Below are 13,338 nucleotides of genomic sequence, written 5' to 3' on the forward strand. Positions count from 1 at the left end.
TTGTCCTCGATGTGCAGGGAAGTCCCCCAACATTTTAGCATCGGGGGAACAAAAATATAATTCAGACTAATCTAAAATGATCTGTGATGAAATACACACCGATATTTGAACAATAGAAGACAGAATAGACAACGATTTTTTAAAAACATTTTACAGGTCAAATTAAAGCTCCCTCTGTGTTGAAGGTGATATGATGGTCTGTGTGCAGATCATTGGATATTTTTTTGCTGCGGTGTTTGAAGTGTTCTGCGTGCAATAAAATACATTTTAAAAATTAAATTATTGTTGTAATTAATGTAATTAATATGTATTATTATTTAACGGTGTGCTTTAATTCTAAGTCGTGTTTCAACAGTAGTAGATATAAATATGACAGATCAGTCACACACACCAGTTGTTGGAAGGCGGGCTGGTCCAGGTCACTCTGCAGGGCGAACTCACTCAGAGCCTTCCACGGAGGCTGGTAGGTCTGAACCTCCACCGGGTTTCCCTGCACAGTGCTCTCATGTCGGATAGGACTTCCGGCCACTAGAGGCGTCCCTGTCAGGCCCTGCAGGTTCTGAGGGAACAGCCAACAACAACAACAACAACACATCAGCATTTGTCGTTTACAGTTTTTGTGCAGCAGTGGAAATTATTTAAAAGGTTTCACTGACGCCGAACAATGGTGGTTGTAAAAGGATGTTGACACTGTATCTCTCAGGTCAGGCACCTGAAGCCACAGCAGTTGATTCATTATTAATTGACTTAATGTTTAATTACAGCTGAGCTCTGGGGTGTTCTGTTATGACGCAATCACAGAGAAAATGATTGAATAAATATGAAATAAATAGTTTAGATGTGTTTCCATGTGTCACTGTCAAAATAACCCATGACTTTTTATGTTAAAATCATAAATGTTTTAAGTTGATGAGGTTGTTTCTCTTTGTCACCATGACGTCACAGGCTTTGCTCCGAACCCCAGCCAGAGTAAATAAATCACCTTTTAAATCATCCAGTGTGAATAAAAAACATCAAGCAAACACAGGAATCGTTGGTAGTAATCAAGCGGTTGGACTTACGAAGATGCTTACAGTCTTATCACTGTGCTGCTGCTGCTGGAGCTGCTTCATCAGGATCGACTTCTTCTTGTCTTTACAGCGCTTGTTCTGGAACCAGACCCGGATCACCCGGGGGCTCAGGCCGGTCATCTCCACCAGCTGCTCCTTCATCAGCGCGTCCGGCCTCGGGTTGGCGTTGTAGCAGGTCCGCAACGTGTGCAGCTGCTTCTCGTTCAGCACCGTCCGCACCCGCGTCGTCTTCTCCGACTGCTTGTGGACGTGGTTCCGATGCGGGGCCTGTCGCACCGTGACCGGGTCTTCAGAGGAGAGAGAGGAGGGGACGGAGGAGAAAAACACACACACACCGTTTGGTAAAGTATAACAATCACTGCAGACTGATGGTGTTTTATTATTATAATTATGAATCTTATATTAATACACAATATTTCACTACAGATTAAATTAAAGTTCTAGCCTTTAGCCTTTAGCCTCAGCAGTAATAATATCAGTACTTTGTATTTTATTTATTTTATTTTTTATAACCTGTGTCATGGTTGAACAGCGCTGCTGAAACACGAGGCCTGTGTCTGAATAACGTCTTTAAGTAGGAAGTTGTTGGACATTGTTCACACATTTGCTTTGCTCTTGTTCTGTTGACACACGCTCTCCTCCCTCCCTCTCTCTCTCTCTCTCTCTCTCTCTCTCTCTCTCCTCACACAGACACCACAAACACACACTTCACTTCAACCTCAAGCAAATTTCCAAGATGATTTGAAGACCAAAGTAATAATTCTTAACACATTCTTCTTTCTCTTTAACCACATTGAATTGTATTATATTAAAATAATAACATAATATAATAATGTAACATTATATATTATATTATACAATTATATAATAAAAGGTAAAATAACTATTCTCAAAATTATGAATATCGAAGTACCGTACAATACTAGGGAAAACAGTCGGTGTACGATAAATAAACGATTAAAAAAATCGACATTCAATTTAGATTTTAGTTTTTTTTAAGAATGTTCACTGTGTCATTACTGCTTACAGTTGGGTTCAAAAGCATTAAACTGTACAAGTATATCTGTTTATTATGTATTATTATTATATTATTTATACATTATAAATTAAATACAGCATTTACTTCAATACAGTTTTAAAAATACGATTTAATGCCTACATTTGTTATTTGTTCTATTAAAATATTTAGCAAAACTATACCAGTATTTATAGCAGTTTGTAAAAAAATCTTCCAATAATAATAATAATAATAATAATAATAATAGTAATAATAGTATTGCTCTGACCTGGCAGGTGCAGCGCTCTGTTGTTGGAGTGCATGTGCACCGGGCTGCACGGACTCCCAGCGGAGCTTCTCTCCAGGAGGAGGCTGTGGTCCGCCCGGCACAGCAGCTCCTCTTCCCGCAAAGAGAACTCATCTCCCGGCAGCAGCTGCCGGCTGCACACCGAGCAGCGGAAACACTCGATGTGGTAGACGTTTTCCCGGGCCCTCATCACCAAGTCGCTGCTGCTGAATCCCAGGTTACATTTTGCACATTTAATTCCAAAGAGCCTGTGGGAAAAAATGAGTTTATTTATTACATTATACGAGAAAAAATAAGACGAAATCTTACGGTTTTATATGAAGGTTTAATTCATGTTGAATTGAAGTTTCTTCAGTGTTTTTCTGTGTATTTTTTTGTGTGTCATAACGAAGCTGCTTGCCCTGTTTTTCTTGTCATTGATCCGAGGAGAATCTATGTGATATTTGTCTCCAAAAACACAGACTTTTTGCTGATTACCGATGACTATGATTGTTTTTTTTTCCTCCCTTAACTCCTACCTTACATAGTCTCTTTTGCAATAGGTTTTCCCGTCCCGGACGAAACAAGTGCAGGTCTCATCCAGGTATTGACTGCACTCTGCACACTTGAGACAGGCTGCATGCCACTCCAGGTCCGGAGACACTCTCAGTATGTACTGGTCATGGATCTGACTTCCACATCCCACACACATCGCGAATCCTGGCTTCTCTGCAACCAAAAAAACACACACACTGCTGTGATGTTCCGTAACTAAAAGTAAATGTTATCAAATAAGTTAAAAGAAAATTGAAACCAGTAGAATTCAGATCGTGTCTGATTTGCAGTGATCTCGTTTTTTTTTCATACCGGACAATTCTTTTTTATTTATCTCTTTTTCTTTTTTTTTTCTTCCAAAATGAAGTTGGATTCTCTCCAAAATTCGACGTTCGATTCGGTGTTTTGATTCCCTCCAGATATCGAATCCTCTACCGAATATCTCACGTACAGTCCATAAATAAAAGCCGCTGCGGCGCAGACACGATCTGTCTCCCTGGAAGTGTCCGCTGGAGCGGATGTTTACTTACTTTTGGAATGATCCCCCATATCACCCAAGAAAGAAGAGTTGAAAATAACATCCACCATACAGGAAGGATGACGGGCGCTGTGGTCGAGGCAGAAAAGATGTCAGCTGCTGGACTGGACCCTCGCCTGCCTCCCTGAGAACTTCTGTCTGTCCCGACTGGAGGGGGGCAAGGAAGCTGCACCGTCCCACGCACCCTCGGCTCCTCCGACGTCATGACGTCAGCAGACGGAACTCTCCAATCACCTTGTCCGCGTCAGCCTGAGCCTGTGTAAGTATGAGCATTTAAAGCCCTGGTCTGCATGTGAAGTTCGGTTTAATCAATATTCAAATATATATATATATGTAGATTAAAGAAGAAAATATGGATTTTTTTTCTATTCGATGTTTTGGAAATACATTGATTTTTTTTTAACAAAAATATATTTTTTTCACAAAAATTAAAACGTTTGTAGTATTGATTGATTTATGAAGTTATTTTTTTAGAGATTCGTCAGCGTCGTTTCGGTATTTGAACGATTTAAAACGTTTTTTTAAAAGAAAAATGCAAAAAACGTTTAATATTTTTTATTGTCTTCAAAATCATATTCAAGCTGTAACTACGTTTCCGTTTCAATTTTATCATTTTCCTTATGTTTTCATGTTCCATAGAAAGTCGTCCTCGTTCATCAACCTCTCCAGAAGAATCGCTGTTCTGCCGTTTATCTTTTCGAGAACAAGGCCATCTACTGGTGGAAAATCAGCACTGCAGTTATTGATGATAGAAGACCTTCGAGAGTGCTGGACATGTTGAATGAGGTAATTATTTAGCTCTATATTTTATATGTACATATATAATATATTTTATTATATATTATAAAATAGATGAAAAATTACTGTACGTCGAACAGCGAATACAGCTTTTTCTAATCCATTTTTACATTATTATTTACACTATTATTCAACGTACAGTCATTTTACTGAAAGGTATAATAATGCTGATTTATTTACCTGATTTTACACGTCTTTGTCTCAGGTCACAACACGATAGTTATGGGGTGTGTGTGTGTGTGTGTGTGTGTGTGAGGAATTTTATTTCAATTTATCTAGTTAAAAATTTCAATTTTTGCGTGGTGTAGTTTAATTTATCTGCACCACCGAAAATCCACTTCTTCACTGCATCAGTTCAACGTGTTTATTCATTCTGATCATCTTCAATGTAATTAAAACAAATCTGATTCTGATTTTTTTAAAAACTCAAACTATCAGGTTAAAGTCAGGCCGAGTTTACATTTGTAACTCATTGTTGTAAAATACGTCTTTTACCTCTTTTGTAATTTAATTTAATGTATATATATATATTTTTTTTTAGCTTTTCCTGGGTTATATTTTAGCCAAAATATCTGACTTGTCTTTTAGCCTAATTTCTAGACTAGACAGTGACTTGGAAAAATGCACCATTCATGGCAAAAGTCAGGATAGCAGTGTTTAATTCACTGATATTATTTTTTAATAAACTTTTATTTTTTTAAAATATTTAACGGCATTTTGTCCCAGACTTGTATCATGAGTAAAAATAATCACATTGTGTCGGGAGTCGAGTGTAATTGTAGTTTTTTTTATGTCAATGTTGTTGCATTAACACACAGCGTTGGAGATGCTTCAAAAAGAAGTTTTTCCGCCAACTTCAAATCAATGGCTCCAACATGAACGTCACTTTCTTCAGTACAAAAAGTTCAGTGTGTTATTGTTTATGAATTCTGCAAGTCATTCCATCTTGATATGTTATTTCTTTTTAATGAGTTTTCTTCTTCTGTTCTCTGTGACTGAGTCGTGCTCCTGTCGACTCACACAGCTAATGGTATTTGAATTGAATTAGGATGCATTAAGTAAATCAGAGGCTTGAACGACTGGTTCAGTCACAGCAGCGTGGAGTTGAAGTTTTGGTTTATCTTCCTGCTCAGAGGACGAGGAGAGGCCGACGTGTCTGGTGTGGTGTGAGAGTTTGATGAAGGCAGACGATACGTCCAGTTCATAAAACGAGACAAAACTCTTAGGAAGTGTTGATAATATACAAAATACCAGGAAGTTAAATTCACATGAAGTATTTTTCATATTCACTTCGTCTGAGAAAAGTCTCTAACCATTTTCAAACTCATGAAATATAAAGCAGCCAAGATTTTCTTGGTTCCAAGTTCTGCTGTTTCCAGGCTGAGACAGAACTTCTAGAACACGCTGTGGTTCCTTTGAGTCTTTAACTAAATAATTTACACACACAGTCTCCAGACTACAATCAGCTGGAGCTATGGCACAGTGTGTGTGTGTGTGTGTGTGTGTGTTTACCCTAATCCAGACCCTACTGTAAGTTACAGTACAGTTTTTTATTTCAGATCAAAGACAGCGTTTGTCTTTCTTTTCAGTATCACAGAATATGAGTCTCTTCATTGTCTCCTGCAGTAATGACTTGACCTGGTGCCAGGTTCTTTTCCATTAGCGTTGACATCGTTGGACTGGTGTCAGTAAAGGATATCAGATAAACCTGGAGACAACGTTCAGCAGCTTTTTTATCTCTGACGTTCCTTTATTGTCCTTCATCGTTGTGAAGACATTAAAGCCACCTCATATATACAGTATATATATATATATTTACTGTAGGCATATACATATACTGTATATTTATAATGAGTAGGCATATACATATACTCTATATTTATAGTTATATTTGGCTGATTTTTATAGTATAAATAGTAAAAAGTAATATACACCAGAGTCCAGAGTGACGTTGATCTAAATGGTTTAACTCCATTTTTCCGACCGGTGTTTGATACGTGCTCAAAAAAAGAAAGAAATCCCCCTTTTCACGCACGCAGGCCCACTCTGAGAGGAGAACCATGTTGTGGATTCATTATTCATCGTTCTTCAGAGTTAATGCAGCATTTACATGATAATTAGTATTAATTTTTGATTGGAGCCTCGGGGAACTTTTGTAGAGCTGGGGAGGCGCTGGCCTCCGTCGCCGTTTTACTGTAACTGTCAGTGGATTTAACAAATGCACAGTTTGTATTTTCTCATCAGCGGCTCTCATTAGTGAAGTGTGAAAATCCTCTTTCTAATCAGTGAGTTTTAACATGAAGCTGTGTCACTTACATGAGGAGAGAAGCCTCTCTGGACCAGGGTGTGACGCCCGTGCACACGCTGGAACAGGATTCCACCTGAAGAGACCTGAGCCAAACAGACAGGGAAACAAATGGCAGCATCAAACTGCTGTTGGTTTTCATGAATTTAATATTAGACGATTGGAAAATAAATGTGTTGATGCCCTGCTCCACAACACGTTAACCATTACACCCAGATCTGGGGTGAGGCGAGGGTGAGGCGAGGGTGAGGCGAGGGGGCAGAATCCAGCATCAGTATTGTAGGTTACTCCATTATAGTTGGCCCGTTTTTTTCCCCCACGTTGACCATGAACAGTGACAGCAGACAAACGTAGTGTAACTTCAGTTGTTTTTTTCCTTAATGATGCTGATTTCTAATGTGTTCGTTGACCGTCTGATGGAGTCACGATCTGCCGCCTGAGGGAATGTTTCTCTGAGATGGAACAGGTTTTATACTCACTGTGGGGTTATTATATTAACAGCACAGTAGGCGCACGAAGGCCTGACGCCCTGCGTGTGTGTTGCACGAAGGCCTGACGCCCTGTGTGTGTGCGTGTGTGTGTGTGTGTCTTAGAGAGACCTCCTTTAGAGTGAATTGTTTCTTCGCTGCAACAAGAACTCTGTGCTGTTACCGTTTTTCCAAAAGTGAACTAAGAGAATTATTTTTCTGGAGTCTGTGCAGCGACAGTGCCGTGTCTTCTTCTGTCCCTCCTGTGAGAGACGCCCCTCAGATTGACAGCACCCTTCATACTGTATTATACAGCCTGGCTTTTAACTCCAAGAGAACTGTGTTCACAAATTGATGCTCTGCTCCTTTGGGGCTGTAGCTGGAACATTAAATTGTACTGAAATATTCATACGTGAGTGCATTTAGCTGAGAGCAATTGAAGTGCGACTCCCCAGAGGCCAGATGGAAATGTTGCAGGGCCCCCAGCACGTGCTAGCAGACACCCGGTGCTCTGACTGGGACAGTGATTGTGATTTATCCCGGGCTGCTACGTCAGACTACAGACCAGAGGTTAGACGGGTCGCAGGGCCACTGATGTCACCGGCTCTGACCTGGAGACGCAGCAGGACCATCTGCTGTGGTCGCTCCAAAACCAAACGTCTGGTCACTCAATACTAAAACTATTGTTAGCTACATTTTGGCTAACATAAAAACTAAAAATGGAAAAATGTTATTTTGGAAGAAGGCTCTTTAGTGCTGACTTATTGAAGTAATTTATTAAAACTGTCTTTATTTCTTAGGAGTCATAATGGCAACTTTGTAAATTTGACACTGATACGAGGACAAAGAGTTTAACGCATTATGGGATATAGAATATTGGAAAATCAGAGGAGCTTTTTTTTTTAAGTCTTTCTGATCTTTTAATCAGAAGTTAAAAATGATTGTCTTTTTAGTTAGAACTTTCCAGCTTTGGTAGAAGAAACAATCTGATGATGCTACAGTATTTTGTTGCTAAACCAGAGTATTTTTTATTGTTAAGTTTTGGTTAAAAAAAATTATGTTTGCTTTGATGTCAAAATAATTAATTGGAAAAAACCTGGTGACCAAAGTCACATGACATGACTTTTTCATGTTCAAAAGTTATAATTCAAAGTCTTGGGGTAAAGAATTTTCAGATAGAATTTTTAAACCTAGTGAACGAAGGAGTTCATGTAAATTTTATTGTATGTTTTCTGACAGAATGCGCTCATGGTTTCTCCTCCACAGGACAGATTAGTCTTAATGAGCGCTCGTGACGTTAACGTCTGTTTCACAGCAACCTGCTTTAGTGGGAGTGGGAGAGAAAAAGTGCGTCGGTGGGAGACGTTTCCCTGAAGAATTCTGCTTTTTACTTAAAAACTCTTTGCTAATTGACTCTTCATGGATCAAGTCATGCATAACTTTGTCCTTACATGTCACACTGCTGAATTAGTTTTCATGTTATGTAGATTATTTTATCCACTTGTTTGGAGCTCATCACTGATGTAAAGTCACGTCTCCCAAAGGTCACGACCCTCATGTTTATCCCATAACTCATTATCTCTTCTTTGTGTTTACATTACCGTTTTCTTTAAAAAAGGAAAACTATGATTAACCCATTTTATATACGTTGAATAGATTATTTTATTTTATTTTATTTTTGTGTTCTGTGGATGGTGAGTACATTCCCTACAAATTTGGACCAATACCAGTGTGTTTTATTATTTCCAGTTAAACGTCTAAATGCATTGCATTGATTGTTCTCTTTTTTGAATGTAATCCACTTCATTTTATCAAATGTGGCGTCAGGTTAGTGATGACCAGAATGACCAGACACTAGATTTTCTCTGACCCACTTTCATCCAGGAGGAAAATTAGGTCAGTATAACAAAAAAGAAAATTGTATGTTAATTTTTTTTTTCTTTAAAGAAAAGAAAAGACATTCTTGTAGCCATGACAACAGTCTCCTGAGTGGATTTCTTCCACCCAGTGAACGTCAGGATCAGGCACTTAAGAAATATGTTTCAAAAAGAGAACCTGAGAAGCTTTTTAAAGAACAATGTATAATTTAGTTGTATTTTTCTTCAGCTTCTGAGCTGGTGGAAGAGTGGCCTCTGTGTGAGATGTGTTCTGAATCTGTCAGACCGCAGCAGTGATGCAGTTCTACAACCATTATCTATTTCTCCTCCATGAGACTGAGCCACAGGGCAGAGCTCTGAGAAATCACGACCGCAAACAAAACCACCTCAGTTTGAGGAGTTTGTAGGAATCAGGAATTACCTGCTGCATGATCCATGTTTGAAATTATGTGTTACTTAAAACATACAAACATGTCAAATAGTCGAATCAAAAGATACCGAAAAATTAGGGAAAAACTGCGAGAAAGCAAATGGGGAAAATAGCAAAAAGTAGGAAAGGATTGGCCAAAATGAATTGACATTAGACCGAAAAAAAAGGGGGAAAAAATCTTGACCTAGATTTTTGTGCACTTCATCCACATCTTTTTTTCTATTTCTTTTTTGAGAAAGCTGCGTCAGTACAGTAACAGTAGTAGGTAAATAAAAACTTTATTCAGAAAAAACATCTTCCAAAGTCACGTCAACAGAAAAATATCTTTAAATTCATTCCAAGGTGCAGAGAGGAGGAGGAGGGTGAAGTCATCATCCTACTGTAGGACTGCAGGTGAATCTTCTGTGTCGGGTCGTTACTGTCCTTGGTTAATGAGAGTGAAAACAGTGGTCATGTAATGTTAATGCAGTTAAAGTGACTTCCTGTGTGCCATGATTAAAACATGTCAGTTATTAAGTGTCTAATGGTCACCGTTAATTCACTGAACTTCCTGTGAGTGTGACAGTGACTGCGGCGCTGCGTTCACCGTCGACGTCCCACCAGTAATCAACCTCTCAGCCTGTCTGCTGCAGCTCTGCTCGCCGTCCTGGCTCTCACTGGTCCACGCCGTGATTTATATTGACGTATTAGGTTCATATGAATCATTTAGACCGAGGTTTCACTCATCTGTCGGTGGTAGAGCAGGAACACTTTACACCGTGAGGTTTTATCTTCATAGTTTTATGTTGTTTTTAACTTAACTCAAATCTTAGAAAAGAGTTAAATGACTTATTGTTTTTTTGCAGCTGAGTGAAGAAAATGTTTTTGGAAATCAATTTGACATGTTAGCACCGAGGTCAACTGCTGGTCCGCGGCCCGGGGGTTGAGGACCACTGATGTAAAGCACCATTCCCTTGATTGTGTAGCTCACAGTGAAAGAATACTGTGTAACACCTACTGAAGTAGTTGGTCATTTTTAACAGGACAAACTGAGTAGAACTTCCATCCAGGAAGTTGAGTGTTTAATCCTAACCTCCTCTGATTCCAGATCATTGTCTGGGTTTAAGAAGTGACTCGACCAATCAGATTGATTTCACACATGAATGAATTCAAATGAATGTTTATTTCAACTGCTCTGTTTTATTCATTTTATCCAGGTATTTATCCATCCACCGCAAAGGGGGGTGTGGAGTGGAGTAAAGTGGCCACGACCTGGAACAACATGGGACTCGTTGGCCCTGGAATCCTGGAAACTCCCCACCAGGGGTCAGTAGAGCTGAGGAAGCCCCTTGGATGAAGAGGAGAAACGTCTTCAACTGGAGGTGAGTCCAGTTGAACTCTTTAAAACTTCTTTGATTTAGTTCGATGACTGAGAATGTCCACCAGGATATTTGTCAAATTTATTTCCAGTTTTTAACTTTATGTTAATTCTATACCTTAATCTAATCTTTGCGTTATTTGTTAACTGTACAGCTGCCACTGCTGGTGTTAGTTTGTTGTGTGATTTTCCCTGGAGGTCTACAAAGTTATTAAGAATTAAAACATCTACAAATGTTTGCCAAACAAAACAAAAAATGAATTAATTATATGAGCAGGTAATTATGGGTCGTCTTCACACGGCAGTTGCAGTGACTAGATTAATTAGCAAAAACAGTAAACGATCTGTTGATGAACTTAAATAATTCACTGTTTTTAATCTCTTGTGCAAACAGATGAGTCTGTGAATCCAAACGCTCCTCGATGATACGATATAAATATCCAAATTTAAAGACGTTAAAATAAACAAGAAAACAAGAAGCAGTTAGAGAAATACTCACTTTTATTTTCGCTGTTTTTACTCAAATGACAACGTCTGCTTTTGGCAATGATTTGTTTCCTCCTCGTCAAGTTTGCAAAAAAGTGTCAACATTGTAAACATTAAAGTGCAAAGATTTAGCTCACCTTTGATGGCACGTAGTATCTTTTAAAGGTTCATGCTTCAAGCTCACCGGTCGGGTTTGTTTGAAGAATCACGATGTTTAACTTTTCACACGAACACAAAAACCTCTCCTTTAAAATATTTATGTCTCATGACGTTAAAGAAATGAACAAAGGAGAAAAAGAAAAAAGCCTTGAAGACTGTAGTTACCCTGTGGCTGCTGGATGAAGTGAAAGTTCATGATGTTAATGAAAGGAAACAAAATAAGAAAAAAAAAAAAACCAACCCTCACTGTAGCTGTAGATAATGGCATGGTGGCTGTTTGTGTTTTTTAAGCATTTACATTAGTGTTCAGTGTGTAGGCTTGACCGCCACCTGCTGGTTTAAATACGTGTAAAGTTCAGTGCATTTATTCAAAGTCTGAATTCCTGATGACAATATGTCCACAAAGAAAATTGTAACTCTTTCTGGGACGTTATTGTCTTGTTGTGCTATTTCAGGGAATCACGCCTTTAGAAATCCATTAGTGCGGAACATTAGGAGAACAGAACGCTGAGACTAGATTAATATGAACTGAGGACCATCTGTACTGGCTAAAACAAAGGCCCAAACTAGATCTGGACTGGAAACATTTGGACATATTAAATGTGGTCCCTTTCATCTTGTTCAAACTTTCAGTGGCAGTTTAAAAAAAAACCCTCCCTGTTTATGTGAATTAATTCATGAATCTTTATGTATCCATGTGTCCCAGAGCTGTATCAGCTGGACCCAGGAGCCGGAACTTCTCCTCCAGAGATGGCTCGGTGTCGCCGCCCTGCAGATGGATCAGAGGCTTAGTCTGCAACAGCACACAACCGCTGCCTTGGCCACGCCTCTCCTCCTGGTTCCTGTGGTTGAAGATGTTTAGTCTGTGGTCCAGCTCAGGGCTGGTCTTTGCTGAGCCTGTAGGACTGGGAAGCTTTACGTTGACAGGGTCGACGGCCAGGCCTTTTTGTGCAAGGCAGGAGCCCTCGGAGAGGGAGAGCAGCTCCTGCATGACCCCACCGGGGTCCCTGGGGTCTTGGCCTGAGAGTGAAGGAGGGCAGCAGTGGGGAGAGCTGTATCTCAGACTCAGTTCCTGAGCTGTGCTGCTGCTGCAGCTGCTGCTGCTGCTGCAGCTGCAGTCTGTCACTGGTGAAACAGGGATGTGGCTGCTCAGGCCGTGAGGCCGTGCTGTGACACTGCCCCGCGACAGCAGAATGCTGCCGGAGGACTCCACCGCACCACCGCCCAGCTTCTCCACAGCCAACACTCGGTTTGACTGAGGTGGATTTGTGCTGGTAGGAAGGTGAATATCAATGGATGCCATGGTGATGTTGCGACTTCCTGAACCAAGAGCTGCAGCGTCTGCAAAAAGATTCAAACCAGTTGGAAAAGGACCAGACCACTTGGTTTCGTTTTGACAGCCTTAAAATATTTGGCAATTTTTTTTTTTTTTGAGTTTACTGTGTATTACCTTGACTGGCTTCACTGTAGTATTGGCTGATGTAGTTGTTCATGTCGTCACGTCCGACCGTATCTTAGTGAAAAATAATAACGAGATATTACAAGTTAGTTCAAATAAAAAATATAAGTTCAAACAAATAACCTACTAAATTATGTCTTACTCACAGTCGAATGCCTCCACTTATGTAATCTGCTATTATTTGTTGAAAAATCCACATTGGGATCTCTTTTGAGGCAAAGTACTAAATTTAAAACACTTATTTTTGAAGACGTTTTCACAAATGTATTTAAATAGTATGTTACTTTTGATCAATAGTTGGCATAATTTAACTTTTTTGGTCAGATGTTAAAAATTAATGATGAAAATCTTTGCAATTTTTTTCAGATTTTTTTTTCTATTTTGCATGTTTCTCATTGAAATATAGTGTTTTGTTAGTGTTGAGAAACTTTTATTTTCGGAGATTTGTTCAGGAAATTATTGCTATAGTATTTTACTGTGATCAAAAGTTGAAGTATCAAAAAAGTGTATTTTTTCTGATTTTTAATCAAAAAAATGGACATAGCTAAGTATTT

General features: G+C 39.2%; 2 protein-coding genes and 1 long non-coding RNA gene across 9 annotated transcripts in view; 1 reads left to right on the top strand and 2 right to left on the bottom strand.

Annotated features, from left to right (window-relative positions):
* LOC103379386 (insulin gene enhancer protein ISL-3) overlaps positions 1–3,563 on the bottom strand; it is a 6,767-nt gene extending 3,204 nt beyond the window's left edge. The window contains exons 1-5 of the mRNA XM_017032668.2: positions 3,439–3,563; positions 2,893–3,082; positions 2,357–2,622; positions 1,062–1,357; positions 392–559 (exon numbers count right to left, since the gene is read on the bottom strand). Coding sequence (XP_016888157.1) covers positions 392–559; positions 1,062–1,357; positions 2,357–2,622; positions 2,893–3,082; positions 3,439–3,496 — 978 coding nt within the window. The 5' untranslated portion in view covers positions 3,497–3,563. The remainder of the gene's footprint in view (positions 1–391; positions 560–1,061; positions 1,358–2,356; positions 2,623–2,892; positions 3,083–3,438) is intronic.
* The window catches only part of LOC112487015 (uncharacterized), a 13,291-nt gene extending 1,125 nt beyond the window's left edge, over positions 1–12,166 (top strand). The window contains exons 1-7 of one of the 7 annotated variants that reach the window (XR_003049698.1): positions 1,143–1,411; positions 2,364–2,591; positions 2,917–3,130; positions 3,276–3,705; positions 4,086–4,232; positions 10,520–10,684; positions 12,032–12,166. This is a non-coding gene — a long non-coding RNA (uncharacterized LOC112487015). Of the gene's footprint in view, positions 1–1,142; positions 1,412–1,764; positions 1,824–2,363; positions 2,592–2,916; positions 3,131–3,275; positions 3,706–4,085; positions 4,233–10,519; positions 10,685–12,031 lie in introns of those variants that run through there. The other 6 variants (XR_003049696.1, XR_003049701.1, XR_003049700.1 and 3 more) reach the window with 6 other exon arrangements.
* Positions 10,701–12,861, bottom strand: LOC103379395 (transmembrane protein 266-like). The gene is made up of 2 exons (XM_008310931.3): positions 12,776–12,861; positions 10,701–12,666 (listed from the first exon to the last, which is right to left on the bottom strand). The coding sequence occupies exons 1-2, from the start codon at positions 12,816–12,818 to the stop codon at positions 12,011–12,013; spliced, it is 699 nt and encodes a 232-aa protein (XP_008309153.2). The 5' UTR covers positions 12,819–12,861; the 3' UTR covers positions 10,701–12,010.
* Positions 12,862–13,338: the final 477 nt, after the last annotated feature.

Source organism: Cynoglossus semilaevis, chromosome 5, assembly GCF_000523025.1.
Source record: "Cynoglossus semilaevis isolate Cse_v1.0 chromosome 5, Cse_v1.0, whole genome shotgun sequence".
In the NCBI taxonomy this organism is placed as follows: domain Eukaryota; kingdom Metazoa; phylum Chordata; class Actinopteri; order Pleuronectiformes; family Cynoglossidae; genus Cynoglossus; species Cynoglossus semilaevis.

Bases quoted from the DNA above. Each gene is read 5' to 3' on its own strand.
- LOC103379395 (XM_008310931.3), bottom strand. From the start codon at position 12,818: ATGAACAACTACATCAGCCAATACTACAGTGAAGCCAGTCAAG. The intron at 12,667-12,775 runs GTAATACACAGT...ATCTTTTTGCAG, and splicing joins CTACAGTGAAGCCAGTCAAG to ACGCTGCAGCTCTTGGTTCA.